Raw genomic sequence first — 20,542 nt, 5'->3', positions numbered from 1 at the left:
GGTGCTCCTCTTCGTGTCCTTTGTGATGAGGCCAGGCCATCCAAGGAGTTTTGCTAGTGTTTTATGGGCTGCTGTAACAAAGTGCTACAGAGTGAGTGACTCATAGACAACAGGGATTTATTGCTCACAATTGCAGAGGCTGGACGTCCAGGACGGGGTGCCAGCATGGCTAGATGAGGCTGCAGACTTCTCCCTGTGTCCTCACGTGGGGAAAGGGGTGAGGGAACTCTGTGGGACCTCTTTTATAAGGGCACCAATCCTATCCATGAGGGCTCCACCCTCCTGACCCAATCACCTCCTGAAGGCCCACTTCCAGATACCATCACCTCACATCAGGCATTAGGTTTTCGACGTAGGAATTGGGAGTGGGGCACAAATATTAAATCCACAGCATCAAGGCACAGCTTCTCCTAAGGCTCTTAGGGAATCTGAATTCTGCATTCTGCAAACTGTAATGTCACCCCTTCCAGTTGGACAGAGAATTGTGTGGATTAATACAGGCAGCTGCACAGTGGGCCTCAGAAAGGTGTTAGCTCCCCTCAGTGCTAAAATGCCTGGTTCATTTGTTGAAAAATTGAGCAAGCCTTCCATGGCTCTGGAAGAACTGGGGCTATAGAAGCAGATCCCGGCTGAGTCGGGGAGCCCCATGGCAGGCTGCATCTGTCTTCACTTGGTCCTGCATTTGGGATTTATATTCCGTCCACTCAGAAAAACCTAGAACACCCCCACTCAGCTCCTCCAGAGACTGAAATTGCAGACCTGTTGCTTAGCAACAGATCTGAAGTCTGGCCTTAAAACCAAACCCTCTCAAGTAATGGGGAGCCCACAGCTGCCAACCTGCAGCCTCAGCGACTGTGATGAGGCAGCCCCTGGGTGCTTTCCTTCTGCCAACCTGGGCTGTACCTCACTACGCTGGTTCCAGCAGGGCTCAGGGTTTAATTGTTGAGAGAATTCAGTGTGGACAGATCAGACTTTGTGAAGCAGGGCCGTGGAGGTCAAGTTGGAGAAAATTGGCCCCAACGCTCACGAACGCAGCGCCGAGTGTCCCCATGTAAGAGCATGTGGTGAGCACTAGGGCTGCCGTGTCCACTGGCTGCTCGGCTCCCAGTGTGAGTGTCACGGGCATGGCGTGGAACCCCCAGGGTTCCCAGAACTGCGCTAACGGTTTCCGTGGGCCCTGCAGGCCCGAGGCCACTCATACCACCTCGTCACCTGGACCGAGGGTCACGTGGTATTGTTAGGACACTCTCATAGCGTGGGCCTGGCGGGACTGGTAGGTACAGAGTTGGGGCACCAAAGGCTTCCCCGAGACCTGGGCCGCTGGCCTTGTGTTCTGGGAAGAAGAGGATCCTCCCCGCTCAGGGAACTAGAGGATGGAGGAGAATCTTTTAGTGGAAAAAAATAATTAGACATGGAATTTGAGTTTTTCCAAAAGCAAAGATTTTGTTACCTGTTAGAAGCATCTGAGGCTGTGAACCCTCGCATATGACCTCCTGGGCTTCCCCTGCAATGCCTGACGTGCGAGGAGGTGGTCTCCACGTTGCCCATGGATGGCTGCCTCCATGGGCAGGGACTCTGCGTTCTCTGGTCTGGTGACCCCAGGAAATTCTGACAGGCAGCCAGGGTTGAAGTCATAGCCGAGAGCCTGGCTGAGCCTCCAGGGCGCATGGAGACCGCTTTGTAACAGTATTCACATGAGAATTGCTATTTTCACAACTAAACTTGTGCACTGCTAGATTCTCTTCTTCTGTTAGAAAAATGCAGCTGCTCTTTGGGTGGTTGTGTTCATCAAGCCTGGTGGGCAATTTTAAACGTTATCCTCATTCATCTAAATTCTCTTCTTGTTTTGAAGACAGATTCTTGTTTGTAAATCTCGCAGTCTGGGTATTTGGATCCCGTTGGTGGGAGCTGTGGGGAGCCCTCTTCTCTTGGGCAGCAAGACTGGGTGTGCCCCCCAAGGGTCTGACTGAGGTGGCGGAAGGACAGGAGATCATCAGAGTCCTTCCACCACAGAAGGTGACCAGAAATTCATGCCCATGACATTGGGGAGATGATTCCCCTGTCTCTAGTCAGAATGCCCCTTCACGTCTCCTCTGGGCATGGGGAGAAGTGGGCTTCCCCATGGCTCCCAAGGCGGGGCCATGAGCAATGAGGACCAGGAAAGACCTCGAGTCCTGGAAGAATTTGGAGAAGCCTCCTTATTTCGGTTGGTCTCTGCTTGCAGGGCTCCTGCTGCAGGCAACATTCTAGGGTTCAGAGGCCCTGCTCAAGCTCTTCCCCCAGAAAACTCCGCCACTCACCACCCCCACAAAGCACATGTCATGTGATGACTCCTCCCTCTGCCTTTCACTTGGCTGCACATAGGCAGAGCTTCCTGAAGTGCCCTGCAGATGGCGAGTCTTGGTGAGAGGGGTAGGGTACATAGCTGGTTTGGGCTTAATGATGCCTGTCTCCGCCTGCCCAACTAAGAGCCTGAGTTCATGTGCATCATGTGAGCTCAGAAGTTCTAGAAGCAGATGGGAGAATGGGTCCACAGGTTCAGCCCTGTACTGGCAGGTCGCAAGCCCTCTGGCCGTGAGAACTGCTGTCTTACTGCTGATGCCCTGCTTGTGTTAGATCTTCTGTGTGATCTTAGATACATACAGAAGTGTGGGGGAGGCAGCACATCTGGGATGAAAACTCCAAAATTTCCCATCTCTCCTGGGGAAGCAGGGGAGCCGCCCTGAGGCTGTGCGGTCCCTTTACCCGCAGGGATCTACTGTTGTGGCCTGCTCAGCTCCAGGAAGAGTGACTGCACCGGCCTGCCGCCCTCCATGCTAAGCAGCCCAGCCACACCACCTGCCCGGGGCCAGCACAGCATCCGGATGAAGGGGAGCATGTCCCTGATCTGCTGGTACAACAAGGGGCACTTCCGCTTCCTGACCAATGCCTACTCGCCCGTGCAGCAAGGTGGGCATACTGGGGGCCCCAGGTGGGGCTCTGGAGGCTGGGCTTGACCCCTGCCCCTCTTTAGCTCTAGGCCATGGAGTGGGTGATGCCTGCTGCCTCTTACATGGAGGCTGTCCCTCCTGTGCCCACAGGCTGTCAGCGCCTGGGGACTTGTTACATCAGGAGAAGCCATGAGGCTGGCCTTTGCAGATGACCTGAGCAGTTCCCCCGTAGGTCCCTAGGTCATACATAGTGTGATAATTGGCTCTGTTGAACAACATTTACATAATTGCTTCATCATTTAGGATTCTTTGAAAAATCTAATCTCATGGGAGGAGGACAAAAGTCAACCATTCTTATCTTTCAATGTTTGTATTTAAGGGAACCCACAGCTCAAACATTATTAAACAGCAGAAAAGGAAATTGCAATGACAAAGGGACCCTTTACAAAAGTACTTACAACTTCCCTGGTGGCTCAGAGAATCCACCTGCATTGCAGGAGACTTGGGTTCGGAAAATCCCCTGGAGAAGGGAGCAGCTACGCACTCCAGTATTCTGGCCTGGAGAATTTCGTGAACAGAGGAGCAGGCCACGGGGTTGCAAAGAGTCAGACATAGCTGAGTGCCTTTCACTTGGAGTATACTTGAAACGTCCCTTGGGTTCCTTTACGTTAAGACATCTTTGTCTTTACTATTGGGCTTCCCAGGTGGTACTAGTGGTAAAGAACCTGCCTGCCAATGCAGGTTAAGAGACGCCTTAAACTGAGGCGTTAAGAGACGCCAGTTGGATCGGTGGGTCAGAAAGATCCCCTGGAGAAGGGAATGGCAACCCACTCCAGTATTCTTGCCTGGAGAATCCCATGGACAGAGGAGCCTGGTGGGCTACAGTCCATACAGATTCGGACACAACTGAAGCAACTTAGCATGGCAGTCTTTACTATTAAAGGAACACTGCCAAGGAACTCAGGGGTGTGTGTGTAGTGTGTGTATTGCTATGCGTGTATGCATGTGTGTGGTATGTGTGTATATATGTCGTGTGTGTGGTATTTAGCATCTCTCGTTCACTTATCCCCATCCCTCACCTCCACACACACCTCGTGTAACATTTCAGTGCAGGTTACAATCAAGGCACATGGGTGTTGTTACCCCACTCAGGGGTGTGGGGGTGGGGGTGGCAAAAGCCGACCCATCAGGTTCTATATCAAGGGCACATAGAGGAGAGTTTTGGAACTGCCCTTGTCAGCTGAAGGCTGGATTGCCCTGGACTTCTGCTGTCTTTCGGCTTGGGTCTCAGGGCGGGACCAGAGGATCTCTTGGAAGGCATCTCCTGGAAGTATCTTGGAAGGTGTGGGTCTAAGGTGTTGGAGTTGCTTCCCACCAAATTATTTTAAGTGATGGCCTCTGAAGCAATGTCCCAAAGCAGGAGATTGCCCATGTCTGAACTGGTGCAGTGAGGTGGCAGAGAAAAGACTGCGTCTGGGAACGTTAGGGAAAAGCCTGCAGTGGGGTCGAAACCCTAAGTCTCAAAGACTAGAGCCCTTTAATTAGACCAAGGGAAGGAGGCAGGAGGCTGTTAAGGGGCAAAGACAATAAAATTGGGAGGGTTGGTTTTTAAATAAGCGGAAACGAGTATTCGTGTTCAGTTCAGTGATTCTTTCCTTTTCTAAAGTGTGCTCTCTGTTACTAATCATGAAGTTCCAAATCCTAGACACCCTTAAAAATCTCGAGGTGTGTGTCTACAACCTGGCCGCAGACCGACCCCCACCTCCAAGCCCCTGAGCCCTCCCCGCCCCGTTAGGGCCTGTGGACACTGTGAGCCCATCTGGGAGAGAGGAGACCCTGGGTATGGGTCCAGAGTAAGGGGCTCACAGAGTAGAAGCTCTGATGTCGGCATGCTCCCCACTTGGAGTCCTTTTCCTGGTTCCACCCAAGGGCCTTGCTGCTTAATGGAGATAGTTCTGGTGTGATTGTCCTTCTGCTGTGCTTCAAAAACATTATTTTTTAAAAACGACCTAGTATTTCATCCTTAGATTGTGTCATAATTCTTTATCTTGCTCCCTATTAATGATCATTTTTTTCACAATAGGAAGAGTGATATGTGAAGATTTTTATAGATAAATCTTCAGGTACATCTTTGATCGCTTCCTCAGAATAAATCTAAAAGTTAAACGGTTGTGCCGAAGGGTCTGAATGGTTTTAAGACTCTGATGCTGTGCCAAAAGGCTGTACTTATTACCACTGCAGTGGTTACAAGAGACTGAGATTTCTCCTGCTATGCCAACACTGTATTTGTTTTCTTTTCTCAATTTGTCAATAAGATGGCTGAAAATGCTATAAAATTTTAACTATAAATTGCCATGACCGTTGGTGAGGTTGAACATCTCTTCATGTGTTTATTAGCTGATTTTCAATGATTTTGTCATGTTCTTTTAAATTTTTCATTAGAAGTACTTGTCTTAGAAACTTGACACTTTATGAAAGATTTTGTGCCCATAGCAGGTATTTTTATGCATTTGTTTTCCTTTTGCTTTTATTTATGGTCAGTATTTTTAACATTCAAAGGGTTTTCATTTCCACATCGGCACAGCTGTGGAGGGGCTTCCGAGGTGGCACTTGTTGTGAAGAACCTGCTTACCAATATGGGAGACCTAAGGGTCTGGGGTTCGGTCCCTGAGCTGGGAAGACCCATGGAGGAGGATATGGCAAGCCACTCCAGTTTTTGCCAGGAAAATCCCATGGACAGAGGAGCCTGGTGGGCTACAGTCCATAGGGTCACACATAATCAGACTTAGCAGGCATGCACTGCTGTTAATCATGTTATTTGTTCTCATGCTTAAAAAACCCCTGCTCTGGCCCAAGGCCAGGTAAGTAAATAGTTCACCTGGTTGTTTTATAATGTGATTTTGTGCTCTTTGCACTTGGAATTTATTTTGGTATGTGGCATCAGTCAAGGTGCTACTATTTTTTTTTGATAAGTGGCAACAAAGATTGGTTGACCAAGCAGCCCCACCTCTGTTCCCGAACCATTGATCAAATAATTATTTTTTCCCTACTTATTTTAAATATCACCCAGATGACAGAGTCTCCTATGTTCTAAAGATTGCTTGCCAGCTTTATACTGTCTTCTATTATGAACATATATGCTCTTCTAAAAGGTGAGCAGAATTTCCCATTTCAGAAAACATGTAACTACTTATGAACAGTTTGTTGTTTAGTCACTCAGTCGAGTTTTAATCTTTGTGATCCCATGGACTGCAGCATGCCAGGCTTCTCTGTCCTTCATCATCTCCCTGAGCTTGCTCAAACTCAAGTCCATTGAGTCAGTGTTACCATCCAACCATCTCATCCTCTGTCATCACCTTCTCCTCCTGCCTTCAGTCTTTCCCAACATCAAGGTCTTTTCCAGTGAGTCAGCTTTTTGTATCAAGTGTCCAAAGTATTGGAGTTTCAGCTTCAGCATCAGTCCTTCCAATGAATATTCAGGGTTGATTTCCTTTAGGACGGACTGATTGGATCTCCATGCAGTCAAGGGACTCTCAAGAGTCTTCTCCAACACCTCAGTTCAAAAGCACCAATTCTTGAGAGCTCAGCCTTGTTTGTAGTCCAGCTCCCACATCCATACATGACTACTGGAAAAACCATAGCTTTGACCTTTGTCAGCAAAGTGATGTCTCTGCTTTTTAATATGCTGTCTAGGTTAGTCATAGCTTTTCTTCCAGGAGCAAGCGTCTTTTAGTTTCATGGCTGCAGTCACTATCTGCAGTGATTTTGGAGCCCTAAAAGATAAACTCTGTCACTGTTTCCATTGTTTCCCCATCTATTTGTGATGAAGTGATGGGACCAGATGCCATGATCTTCTTTTTTTTGAATGTTGAGTTTTGAATGTTAAGTCAGCTTTTTCAGTCTCCTCTTTCACCTTCATCAGGAGGCTCTTTTGTTCCTTTTCGCTTTCTGCCAGAAGGGTGGTGTCATCTGCATATCTGAAGTGAAAGAAGAGAGTGAAGTCAGTAAGTCATGTCCATCTCTTTGCCACCCCATGGACTGTAGCCTACCAGGCTCCTCCATCCATGGAATTTTCCAAGCAAGAGTACTGGAGTAGGTGGCTATTTCCTTCTGCAGAGGACCTTCCTGACCCAGCAATTGAACCCAAGTCTCCCATATTGTAGGCAGACACTTTACCACCTGAGCCACCAGGGAATCTGAGGTTATTGACATTTCTCCTGGCACTCTTGACTCCAGCTTGTGCTTTATCCAGCCCGGCATTTTGCATGTTGTACTCTGTATATAAGTTAAATAAGCAGGGTGACAATATACAGCCTTGACGTACTCCTTTCTTGATTTGGAACCAGTCTGTTGTACATGTCCCATTCTAACTGTTGCTTCTTGACCTGCATACAGGTTTCACAGGAGGCAGGTAAGGTGGTCTGGTATTCCCATCTCATGAAGAATTTTCCAGTTTGTTGTGATCCACACAATCAAAGCCTTTAGCATAGTCAGTGAAGCAGAAGTAGATTTTTTTTTTTTTAATTCTCTTGCTTTTTCTATGATCCAGCAGATGTTGGCAGTTTGATCTCTTGTTCCTCTACCTTTTCTAAAGCCAACTTAAACATCTGGAAGTTCTCGGTTCATGTACTGTTGAAGCCTAGCTTGAAGAACTTTGAGCAGTACTTTGCTGCCGTGTGAAATGAGTGCAATTGTGCAGTAGTTTGAGCATCCTTTGGGATTATTTTTCTTTGGGATTGGAATGAAAACTGACCTTTTCCAGTCCTGTGACCACTGCTGAGTTTTCCAAATGTGCTGACATATTGAGTGCAGGACTTCCACAGCATCATCTTTTACGATTTGAAATAGCTCCACTGGAATTCCATCACCTCCACTAGCTTTGTTCATAGTGATGCTTCCTAAGGCCCACTTGACTTCGCACTCCAGAATGTCTGGCTCCAGGTTAGTGATCACACCATCATGGTTATCTGGATCATTATGATCTTTTTTGTGTAGTTCTTCTGTGTTTTCTTGCCACCTCTTCTTAATATCTTTTGCATCTGTTAGAGCCATACCATTTGTGTCCTGTATTGTGCCCATCTTTGCATGAAATGTTCCCTTGGTATCTCTAATTTTCTTGAAGAGATCTCTAGTCTTTCCCATTCTATTGTTTACCTTTATTTTGCATTGATCACTGAGGAAGGCTTTCTTCTCTCTCCTTGCTATTCTTTGGAACTCTGCATTCAAATGGGTATATCTTTCCTTTTCTCCTTTGCTTTTCGCTTCTCTTCTTTTCACAGTTATTTGCAAGGTCACCTTAGACAGCCATTTTGCCTTTTTGCATTTCTTTTTCTTTGGGATGATCTTGATTCCTGCCCCCTGTATGATGTCACCAACTTCCATCCATAGTTCTTCAGCCACTCTGTCTATCAGATCTAATCCCTTGAATCTATTTGTCACTTCTACTATATAATCATAAGGGATTTGATTTAGGTCATACCTGAATGGTCTAGTGGTTTTCCCTACTTTCTTCAATTTAAGTCTGAATTTGGCAATAAGGAGTTCATGATCTGAGCCACAATCAGCTTCCAGTCTTATTTTTGCTGACCATGTAGAGCTTCTCCACCTTTGGCTACAAAGAATATAATCAATTTGATTTTGGTATTGACCATCTGGTGATGTCCATTTGTAGAGTCTTCTCTTGTGTTGTTGGAAGAGGCTGTTTGCTATGACCAGTGTGTTCTCTTGGCAAAACTCTGTTAGCCTTTGCCTTGCTTCATTTTGTACTCCAAGGCCAAACTTGTCTGTTACTCAAGGTGTCTCTTGACTTCCTACTTTTGCATTCCAGTCCCCTATGATGAAAAGGACATCTTTTTTTGGTGTTAGTTCTAGAAATTCTTGTATGTCTTCATAGAACTGTTAGCTTTTCAGCGTTAATGGTTGGAACATAGACCTGGATTACTGTGATACTGAATGATTTGCCTTGAAAACGAACAGAGGTCATTCTGTCACTTTTGAGATTGTACCCAAGTACTGCATTTCAGACTCTTGTTGCCTATGATGGCTACTCCATTTTTCTCAGGGATTCTTGCCCACAGTAGTAGATATAATGGTCCTCTGATTTAATTCACCCATTTGGGTCCATTTTGGTTCTGATTCCTAAAATGTGGATGTTCACTCTTGCCATCTCCAGTTTGACCACTTCCAATTTACCTTTTTTCATGGACCTAACATTCCAGGTTCCTATGCAATATTGTTCTTTACAGCATCAGACTTTACTGTCATCGTCAGACACATCCACAACTGGGCATTATTTCCACTGTGGCTCAGCCTCTTCTTTCCTTCTGGAACTATTTTTCTGCTCTTCTCCAGTAGCATACTGGCCACCTACCAACCTGGGCAGTTCATCTTTCAGTGTCACATCTTTTTGCCTTTTCATACTGAACATTTTAGGGATTGATTTATTATTCTTTACTCCAGATTCTAAGGGAGAATGAGCCCTCTTTCAGAAAGTGTGAGCCCTGTCGTTGTTCAGTTACTCAATTGTGTCCAATTCATTGCATCCCCATGGACTGCAGCATGCCAGACTTCCCTGTCCTTCACCATCTCCCTGAACTTGCTCAAACTCAAGTCCATTGAGTCAGTCATGCCATCCAACCCTCTCGTCCTCTGTCATCCCCTTCTCCTCCTGCTTTCAGCCTTTCCCAGCATCAGAGTCTTTTCTAATGATTTGGCTCTTTGTATCAGGTGGCCAAAGTATTGGAGCTTCAGCATCAGTCCTTCCAGTGAATATTCAGGATTGATCTCCTTTAGGATGGACTGGTTGGATCTCCTTGCAATCCAAGGGACCCTCAAGAGTCTTCTCCAACATTATAGTTCAAAAGCATCAATTCTTCAGCACTCAGTCTTCAGTGTGAGGGTACACAGGCTCTTTAAGTTACATGCTGTCATTTACCCAGGGTCATCCCCATGAAGAACCAAATCCTTTTTGAGTCTTCCATCTCCCTCTTTGCTCATAGAGTTCGGAGTCCATGAGGCTCTTGTGGGTGTGGAATGTCTGCATATGAGACATGGGGTCTGTGTGTCAGGTCTTGACTCATTCACTCAGACTTAGAGAAGGGCAGAAAGGATGTCAGCCCAGCCAGAAAAAAACCTGGAGGAGGTGGAGAGACAGACCCCTGCAACAGGAAGACAGGTAGTTCTGCCATAGGCCCACGTGAACCTACAGTGTCACAGAGGTTAACTCTTAGAATATAGATGTGCAGAGGGTCACACCCAGCCACAGACATATAAGGGTGCTCCCAGAGAGAACACATAATCCCTGGTTATGACGTCAGCAGAGACAATAAATATCACATAACCTCTTGTCAATATTTCCAATGTCTAAAGTTTTTCAGTCCTCAGAAAAGGCTATTAATAGGGCTGCAGTCTCACCCTTTGCATCTTGAGTAGTATCTGAAATCTAAGGTATCACCAGGGAGGAGGCTGGACTGGTAATAACCTTGGAGAAATGCTCAAAGAGACTGACAGATACCTGGATTTTGAAGCCAGTCTCCTCTTTCCAGCTGTAATTCTCATTTAAGTTCAAAAGTGTGAAGGAATAGGGAGGAACCTTCTTCCCCCGAGAGGAGAGGAGCAGGCCTCTCACACCTGGGTGAGCAGCCCTGGAACTACCGCCCTGCCGGTGCTGAGGGCAGCCGGTAGGGACCGCAGGGCCCCGGCCAGCACCATGCCCTCATCCCTGGAGAGTGGGCCCAACCTGCTGGGACCCTGCTGCCTCACAGCGAGGCTTCCCCTGCCTTTGGGAAGAGAGAAGGGAGGGGATTTTATCAGACGGCCTGACCTGCTCATACCCACATGGATCTGGGAAGCCCTAAGGGGCCTCTTTAGCCCCAGAGGAGGCTGTAGTTGAAAGTCAGGCAAATTAAAATAGAGCCAGCGATGGGAAGCCTCCCCAGGCCATGCACCCAGGCCAGGCGTGAGGTGGGGGTGTTTGCTCACTTGTGTTTGGGTGGGTGGTGAGCACAGGCCGAGGGCAGGTCCCTGCAGGAAGGGTGCTGTACAGAGACCGCCCTCCGTGGAGGTGGAGAGCCCGGCCTTGGAGGACCTGCGTGTGGCCGCGGCACCTGGCAGTAGAGTGTCTCTGTGGAGAGAGCCTCTCTCAGGATCTGGGCCCCAGGAGCCTCTGACTGGGAGAAGGCCCTGGACGGGCACCGTGGTCCTTTGAGCTCTTGAGGCTTTAGAAAGCGTGTTGCCTGGGTGCAGCCCCAGCGTCCCCCACACCTCCAGAGCGAGCTTCTCAGCCTCTCATAAGATCTCCAGACACTTCCTCAGTGCAGAAAGTCAGTATTTGGGGAGCAGGGATGGGAGGCAAAAAAAAAAACTATTCTGGTTTAGGGCTGAGTCTCAGCAGATGGACCTGTGTGACTCTTGTCTCCCGCCCGTCCCTCAGTAGGAAGGGGGTGACGAGCCATTTTTACTTCAACTACTGGAGAAGGGAAGGCTACCCACTCCATTATTCTGGCCTGGAGAATTCAATGGACTGTATAGTCCATGGCGTCGCAAAGAGTCGGATACGACTGAGCGACTTTCACTACTCACATGTATTTAAGCAGCGCTAACATTTCACAGCCCTGTGAACTAATCCCTGGAAACAGTGGCACTCTCCACCACATGGTGCTGCTGCAGAGGAGGCTGCTCAGAGGAAATGCTGTGTAGCCCCCACCACACTTGACCGTCCTTCCAGCCCACACATCACCTCTGAGGGTGCAGTGGACGCCCCCCCAGTCAGGACGAGTCTCGGAAGACAGGTTGTTGGGCAGCAGGCTGGAGAGGGCTGACTGATCTCTCTCTGCTTCTCACTCCTGGTCGGTGGGATGTTTCACTCTTGCCATGACTTTGGTCATGGCCCTGGGACTCAGTTATACGGTGTTTGAAGGCATGTGAGAGAGTGCATTTGAGGATCAGTGAAGGGTAAAGGGTTCTGTCCACGGGAGGCATGGAGGAGCCTGGGGTCAGGTGGCTCCTGGTTCTTCTGAACCCTGCCTTGAGCAGAGCAGGTGGACTGGTCCCCTGGCCCCCTGACAGGGGGCCAGGAGGTGGCCACCTTCTCGCACCGCTCTCAGACCTGGTGGAAGGAGTGGGAGCCTGGGGAAGGGAAGAGGGGGCTGGTGAGTCCTGGCCTCCTCTCTGCTCTCAGGGCCCCATCGGGTGCTGAGCCCTACTCCACTCACACTCGCCTTTGCGCCATTATCTGCCGCGGGCCCTGCCCTGGTCTGTGCTGTGGCTCCATGTTCTTTGCTCACCTGACCTTGTTTTCCTCAGCTCCCCTGAAGCTTCAGTGATGTTGTTGATAGTGGTTTTTTCCCATCTTCTCCCCTGCTGTCTGTTTTGACAAGCAGGCAGGATGGAGAAGAACGTGATCTGAATGGGGGTCTGCAGGGGAGGCTCAGAGGGGATGCCCCGCCTGTCTCTGCAGGAGTGATCATCAAGAGGAGGAGCGGGGAGATCCCCTGCCCCTGGCCGTGGAGGCCTTCGCCGCCCACCTCAGCTACATCTGCAAGTACGACGACAAGTACAGCAAGTAAGTGAGCCGGCGCCGGTAAGCGTCGCGGGGGCCTCACCGCTGAGAGCGGGGGGCTGCTGGGCGGTCAGCTGCCCTTATCAGGGTTGACAGATGAAGACCCTGAGAGAGGAAATCCTGAGCCCTCAGCCTGGCGTCCCCCCAGGGCCCAGCCACGCGGCCACCCCCGCCTCCCACTGCCTGGCCGCCTGCACTGCGGCCCTGTCTATTCCCCTTCTTCCACGTCCGCCATCGGGCCGACCCTGCCCGCTATTGTCCCTGAGGCCCTGCCCTGCGTCCCCTCCGCAGACGGGGCGCAGGCCCTCATGTCACTGGGCTGAGCCATGGTTACTTAGTCATTTCACGTGTGAGTGTGAGTGTGCTCAGGCACGGTATCATCATGAGTGCACACATGGTGTGCACCACACGCATGTGTGTGTACGTGTTCATGCCCCAGTGCTGTCTCCAGGCAGCTCCCATGCCCACATTGGGAGCTGTTGAACCTTGGCCTGTTAACTACTGGGCCTGAACCTCACAATCTAAAACAGGGCGAGACTAACCCAGAGGGCGGTGGGCATTTTCTCAGCCCTGCTTGAGGGTCATTGATGTCTCCCAGGCTGCTTGGTGGGGAGGGCAGTGCAGGAACCTGGGCCTCCTGGAAAAAGCCAGGTGTAGAGGGCGCCCCACTCCCTCAGAGTCACTGCACTGTCTTCCTGGAGCCCTGGCCTGCCTGGCAGCTCACTGGCCTGGGCGGTGCTCACAGGGCAGCCTGTGTGATGGAGCAGACATCGCAGGCTGCCCTGGCTGGGCACTTCAGTGGTGCTGAGGTTGCCGACCCTCCAACACCCGGCATTTGGGGTGCAGAGACACACGTGCATGCAGAGGACAGCGGCACAGGGGCGGGTCCTGAGGCGGGGCTCTCCAGCAGAGAAGGCTCTCCTGAGGTGACAGCTGTCCTCCGTCTGGGGGAAGGAGGGGTGGTGAAGAGAAGAGTGAGGAGCTGCGGGTGGTCGCAGCAGGAGGGGCTCGGGACACTCGGCACTTGTGCAGGGAAGCCCTGCAGCCCTGTGTCCTCCTGAGCTCCAGCCACACCACACAGGCTCAGGACGTGTCACACAGGGAAGCCCCGCAGCCCTGCGTCCTCCCGAGCTCCAGCCGCACCACACAGGCCTGACTCCTGGTTTCAGTGGCCCCTGCGGTGCCCGCCTCCTCACACCTGATCCCTTCCTAGGGACTGTTTTCATCTTAAGTAAAGTTCACGTGCCTGAGCCTCAGTGAGAGCTGCCCTCCCCCCTCCTTGTTCCCCCCTCCCCAGCCTGATTCCCACCCCCATGCTCCCGACAGCACCCCGTTGAGCCCAACGAGGCCTTTGGGAATCTCTCCTGCACGGGGTGCCTGGGCACCATCTGAGTCAGCCCTTTTTACCCTTCTGTCCTCTTAGGTATTTCATTTCTCATAAACCGAACAAGACCTGGCAGCAGGTGTTCTGGTTTGCCGTCAGCATAGCGGTCAATAATGCCTACATTCTGTACAAGATGTCAGACGCCTATCACGTGAAGAGGTACAGCCGGGCCCAGTTCGGTGAGAGACTCGTGCAAGAGCTGCTGGGCCTGGAGGATACCTCTCCAAGCCTCTGATGTCCTGGGCGTGGCCCAGGCTAGGTAAGGACCAGGTCCAGGGAGGGACGGGGGAGCCTGACGTCTGACCTGCCGGCCAGAGACCCGGAGACACCCTGTGTGTGGCCGCAGTCCAGGCAGGGTGCTCAGGGCCTCTGGAGGGGCCAGCACGGACCTGGTCAGAGGGTGGCGCCATCCGGTTTCCACACAGAGAAGAGCACGGCTTCCTTCCGGAGAGTGGCCACCACCTTGGAGTGAGCACCTTGCAGGTGTGGCCCTGAGCCAGACCTTCCGTGCCACCAGCGCAGGGCAGGGCACCCTCACAATCCCTGTGGAGGCCATGGGGAGCCCGTTCAGCACAGGGGACCTGGGAGGGCTGCTGCCATCATGGGCGCCAGGGATGGAATGAGCTGGTGAAGATGAAAGATGTCCACGACGTGGTTCAGGTCACGCAGTGTCTGAAGGCCATGGGAAGGGAGCCAGCTGGGATTGTTTGGGGGTGTGTAGGAACCCAGAGGGTTTGCCAGTGTTTGCCTCAAGTGGGCAGCTCAGAACGGGGCTTGTAGCAGAAAAAACACAGGCTGGCATCGCTGAAAGGCAGTGTTGGCATGGGGAGTGGGGCCACTCTGGTGTGTGCACGAGGCACTCCTGCCTGTCCCGGAGTGGCTGGTGTATGGGGAGAAAGACGGTGACAGAATGGCAGTGAAGTGTGACGCTGTTTTTTATTTTTAGATATATCTTCAGGTTATTTTCTTACTGTTGCTCAAGATCTTCTGTAAAAGGCAATGTCCCTCTTCTGTCCTCACCCTCTCACCCCGCCCTGTCGTGGCTCCTTGCATGATCACGGGCCTGGCCTGAACCTGGGCCAGAAAGGGTACTTTGTGTCCATCAAACCATGGGGGCCTGGGGGCCTGAGCTTTGCACAGACGCCGTCACCGGCAGAATTACTTGTCTTGGAAAATACACAGCATGGCTGAGACAACAGATTGTCTCTGTGGGTGACCACTGTCTCTCATGTGGTCACTGGGCAGTGCTGGCCAGCCTCACTGCCCGCCTCGTGATGGTGTGGTGGGCATTGGCAGACCCACCTGTACAGCTTGGCTGCGTGTGACTCCCAGGGCCTGGGGTCTGCTCACCACAAGCCTGAAAGGCCTCCGTGATGAGCAGCTGGCAGCAAGGGCTCTACTTACTTCTCAGAACACCTGGGCCTTCTCTGAACCAAGGTTCACACGTCTCCCTGGGAGACCTCCGCTAGGGTGGTCGGCTGGTCTGGCTGTCCCCACAGATAAGAAACGAGTAATTTCTGAAGTTACGTGATCTCCCTTCAACCCAGTTAATGTCGCCCCCTTATTTTTACAAGTGCAAACCTACTCTACTCAGGCTTTGGGATGTTCTTCCTTGTCACCGGTTAATCACAAGTGTTGCTGGCAGCATGCTCCAGATCACACCGTATCTGTACCCAGTTCACGATGTCACCTCGCCCTGTGGTTTTAATTCGATGCCACGGATTGTAGGCCAAATTTTAAATTGTGTTTCAAAACACCTTTGCCGTGTCCTTTAATTGGATTGAAAGAACTTTTACCACATGGAGAAATCTATTTTTAATTTGTGATGCTTTTCTACAAGGTCCACTATTTCTGAGTTTAATGCATTTCCAACACTTAGGGAGACTCTAATGGAAGCTAATGAATTTTCTTTTCTGTCCAAGTAAGTAAAAGAAAAAATAAAAGTCTATTTAGATGTTGACTGTTTGTTAATATGTGCGTTTGTTTAAAAGGTCAAAGACAAAACTCCAGGCCACTCTTGTGAGTCTTGATTTCTTGTATAATCCAGTATATATGATCTTGCCACTCTAGTATCATGAACCAAGAGCAGTTTAGAAGAAAAATCCAGTTGACTGTTGGGTAGAAATGCACGTGATGCCCTGTCCTGTGACTGCTTAGTTGTACTGATAGGTGCCTCTGCCATCAGACACATCATGCCTGCCTCCACCCGGGTCTGTCCTCTGCTAGGCCATGTGTCATTCTCATTCAACACCAGAGGTGCTGCTGTGACCAACAGTGGGTGACTTCACATTACCAAGTAATTATAGAGGAATTACGCCATATTGGTGCTCTGGTTTTGAGATGGTGGCCACCTGGTTTCTGATAAATGATTGAGAGACCAGCAGGTTAGCTGGGTTTCTGGTGGAGCCTGTTGTGATAGCACCAGCTCTCGGGTTCAAAGGGATTTCTCTTCTCTTTCTAGGAGGACAAAATGCCAGGCAGCACTGACTAGGAAAGCCTGCAGGGACCCGACTGCACCCATGGATGGGGTGTGGGGTGACTGGTCAAAAGTCACCCAACTCCATACCTCCCTGGGCCTGAAGGCTGGCAGATCCACACTGGACAGGCTCACTGGGAAGCTGGCCATTGTTCTTGACCAGGAAGGGGCCCAGCTAGAGGTTCTCAGGGGAGAGGCTGCCAGCAGGGCCCTGGCAGAAGCTGGGAGGTAGGTGGCCCCCTTCATTCTGTGGCAAACCAGTCCTGTAGGAGGTCTTTGCTGCAGGGTCTAGAAAGGAAGGGCGGACAGTGAGCTCCCAACCCTGTTGGGAAAGCACCAGCAGGACTTCTAAGCTTCTCCAGAGAACATCTCATAGCTGAATGCAAGGTAAACTGTTGGGTTCCACACAGTTTCTGATGTGTCACATGACCTCAGCTGTCTTTGGAAGTAGGTAACGTAATTCTTGGGCTTCCCTGATGGCTCAGAGGTAAAAAATCCGCTTGCAATGCAGGAGACTGCCTGCAGTGCAGGAGACTCAGGTTTGATCCCTGAATCGGGAAGATCCCCTGGAGGAGGCAATGGCCAACCCACTCTAATATTCTTGCCTGTAGAATCCCAAGGACAGAGGAGCCTGACAGGCTATAGTCCATGGGGTCACAAGAGTCGGACACTACCAAGCAACTGAACCACAAACACCACCAGGCAAATTCTTAGGAGAATCTAATTAGGATGATTTTCTGTTTGGATTTGGTACCTTCTTTGGCAGGGTCTGTATTTGTCTTTTCTCCCCACACTCTGCTTCCTTCCCAAAGCCTCAATTTTGAACAATATTTTACTTTGGTCACTGGAACATTACATGAGTATTTCAAAACTCAGGTGAGTGACATAGAAACTTGGCATCTGGACCATTCTGGGCAAAGATATCCAGTTTATTGACTGCATTAGACAAGACCTGGCTGCCAAAACAGATTAACTCTGCAGCTGTGGCCAAGATAAGATCGCAGATAGACGGGGAGGACCTGGATGCATGGCGGGTGCCACTGCCACCCTGAGGAACCCTGCCTCAGCATCTGCATTGAGAGGGCCCCTAACCAGGGGGTGAGGCAGGCTCGCCCCCACCAGTGAGAGATGTCCCCTCCAGCCTGTGGCAAAGGGAAAAGGCACCCCCCACAGCAGGCCCTGAGGTGGAGGAGGACAACTCAGTGACAGGCTGATGGGAGCGGGGAGGAAGGGTTCACTGACCTGTGCCACGGGCAACCATGCACAGACAGACAGGGCCTCGTCCATGGGCCCAGAGAGCTCCCTGTGCCCCAGTTCTCCACCCAGGTGCCCCACGAGGTGGGCCTGGACACCTGCGTCCCCAGCTTGCAGGAAGGCATTGGCAGGGGGCGTTTTACTGTTTACCCAGGTGAGCCGGTGGACCTGATGCCGAGACCATGGTCTAAACCGCTGCACAGACTGCTCCCCAGAGTCATCAGTAGGGCTGGCGGCCTTAGCCCCAGTTGATGTAGTGCCTTTATAGGGATTTCCTCCTGTCTGAGGCTTCACAGACACGTGAGACCAAACCTCTCTTCTGATCTGAAATATTGCAGGTGCTCAAGGTGCACACCCTCCCTGCACCATTTTCTCAGGTGCATTCTTTTCTTGCCCTGGATCCAGGTGGGAGTTTTTGAACTCCCACCTGGAGTTCAAAGGCCTGATGCAGCCCAGGTTGACCTGGTGGTAAGCTGAGGTCTGGGCAGTGGTTGGCCGGAAAAGGGCCCTCGGCTGCAGCCAGCCCTGTGCTGAGCCAGCTGACCTCTCACCAGGCGGCACAAGGGGAGCTGAAGGGGAAAGGGTGCCCCTGGAACCTCTCCCCAGGTGCCTGCCAGCTGTCCTGTGGACCAGGGGCTAGAGGCAGAAGCCAGGTCTCCAGAGCGTCATGATCCCTCTCCTCAGGTACTGGCTGCCCACTCACCAGCTAGTGTCTGTGTCTCGTTCTGTCCCCACGATGGGCAAAGGCTCATCAGCAATCTTGGGTGTAGAAAGCCAAGGGCTCCAAAGGAAAGGGAACCCAGGAAACCGAACACAGTTCCCAGGAAGTGCCTCGGCCCCGCCCAAGGGCTCCTCAGCCCGCTCTGGAAGAGAGCTCTGCGGACGGTCCTGTGGTTCTGTGCCCTTGCTGTCACCCTAAACGCCTTCTGTCTTCATTAGGAAGAGTGCTGAGACTCCATCACCTAAGCCTTTATTCCATGTGGCTTCTCTGCATGGCTCATTTTTAAAAGGATTTTTAAAGCTCCTTTCTGGGTATGTCCTCTCCCGTTAAGAAGTACAAGAGGGTATCAGCACCAGGGGGCACGTGGAGCGTCGCTCGAGGATGTGAGCAGCGAGTGAAGATGTGCCACGTGTGTTGGGGCTGGGTCTTTCCCCCTGCCCAGAGCACGCCCCTTTTCTCCACCGTCCAGGCCCTCCCAGCTGTGGCCACTGCTGGAGACGCTGCCCTTGGGAGTGCACAGCCATGACTGGGTCTCCTTAAAGGAGAGGAGACACTTGGCTGTGTCCCTTCTTCATCAGCTGCTGTGCTGCAGGTGTAGGGCTTTTTCCGACGTTACTTGGAAGCGTGCCCTTCTGTGTCTGTATTTGGAGATGAAGGCTGAGGTGCAGGAGAGGCCCCTGAATTCTGTGGGGACTATGCGGGGAAGGAGGAGGTGGGAGTGGGTGCTGGGCTCGTGTGCAGGTGTGAGGGCTCGGGTGTCCGTCAGGCGGGATGGCCTGCGGCAGAGGGTGACGGGTGACACCCGAGACACCGCATCTCCCAGCTGGAGGACCACAAGGGTAGAGCACCTCCCTGCTCGATCTCTGTCTTTAATCTGTGGCTCATTCTTTTACACATTCCTCAGACAAGGCTATATCAAAGCCAAACTGTGACCCACAGTACTGAGTGTTTATTACACCCAGGCCTGGCTCTCGGCTCTGCCTGAGAGCCAGGACCGTCACTGCCCCTCCTCCTTGAGTGGGGAAAGTGATGCTTCACGCCCGTGGTGGCTCCAGGGGGTGGACCTCAGTCACTCCCACCACCGCCCCCACTGTTGGCGGCTCACTCTTCCGGCAGGGATGGTGCCAAGAGCCAGGCACCCAGCTAGCAAACGGCATGGTCTGTGCCTCGAGGGTGCTGGGCGCACATGTGTGGGCTCCACCCAAAGAAGGTCTCCATAAGGGGCAAGCCCCGTGTGGTGGGGTTGCTGTCGGTACTGCTGCCAGGGCACAGTACACCCCCTCCAAATCGTGGGGCGCTTCACCTGGGCAGGCAGCAGATGCGCCTGCCTGCACACCCCCAGAAAGACGGGATCTGAGCCTCAGGAGGCTGGGACGGGACTGCCTCTGGCCAGGACCAGCTGGTTTATACGTAACTGTCTTTGGAGAGCATGGCAGCACGTAGAGCAACAGAGCAAGAAGTGGTCTCAGCTACTCAAGAGGCACAGGGAAAGCTTCTCGTCGCATCCATACTCATATTAAGTTGTGACACTTCCTTTCACTCCCTCTGAGCTTGTAGCTGGTTCTGTTTTCCCCTGGGAAGTGAGCCCACCTCTTTCCCCACCTTCCTCCACTAAGAAAGGGCTGCAGTTCAGGCAACAGTGAGTGGTGGAAAAAATAATTAATTGGACAGATGATATTTTAGCTTTTTAATTAGCTCTCCCCCTAGACTTAGCTGTTTAAAAAACATACATCTAGCTTCACAGTTGGGAACTTCTGTAAGTAGTACACAGAGGAGGGAATGGTGCTTCTGTGACTTTAGTAGGTTTAAAAAGGTGGACTCAAAGCAGTTGTACACATTTTTCGGTGTAAATTTTAAAACTGGAGTTGTGGGATTTTTGATTGAGGTATTTTGGGGTAACTTTCATCCATTTCAACGTAATGGCCCAGTATGATGTGATCCTTCTTGATACTTATCACTGCTTGTCAATAGAAGTACAGTGTCCAAAGTGGGGTGGATGCTCTGCCAGCTCCAGTACCAGTGAAGCCACGTGTCCAGTCCTGGCCCCTCCCTGCAGCAGGAGGCATCGACCAGTCAGGGGTCTAGGAGGCAAGGACAGTGGGTCCACATGGAAAGCGAATGATCGAAGGGGCAGCTGGGGAGACGGGTAGTGAGTGTGGCGCCGTGCTGGCCCGGGGCAGGGGCGTGGCAGTGGTCTCTGGTCCTCCTCCCCGCTGCT

General features: G+C 51.4%; 1 protein-coding gene across 1 annotated transcript in view; it reads left to right on the top strand.

The window, feature by feature from the left end:
* The window catches only part of PGBD5 (piggyBac transposable element derived 5), a 98,024-nt gene extending 82,191 nt beyond the window's left edge, over window positions 1–15,833 (top strand). Inside the window, 4 exon segments of the mRNA XM_005226200.4 lie at window positions 2,752–2,949; window positions 12,388–12,426; window positions 12,429–12,492; window positions 13,913–15,833. Coding sequence (XP_005226257.2) covers window positions 2,752–2,949; window positions 12,388–12,426; window positions 12,429–12,492; window positions 13,913–14,108 — 497 coding nt within the window. The 3' untranslated portion in view covers window positions 14,109–15,833.
* The last annotated feature ends 4,709 nt before the right edge of the window (window positions 15,834–20,542 follow it).

Source organism: Bos taurus, chromosome 28, assembly GCF_002263795.3.
Source record: "Bos taurus isolate L1 Dominette 01449 registration number 42190680 breed Hereford chromosome 28, ARS-UCD2.0, whole genome shotgun sequence".
NCBI classification, from domain to species: domain Eukaryota; kingdom Metazoa; phylum Chordata; class Mammalia; order Artiodactyla; family Bovidae; genus Bos; species Bos taurus.
Note: the sequence above shows the minus strand (reverse complement) of the source record. Positions and strands in the feature narration are given on the sequence as shown.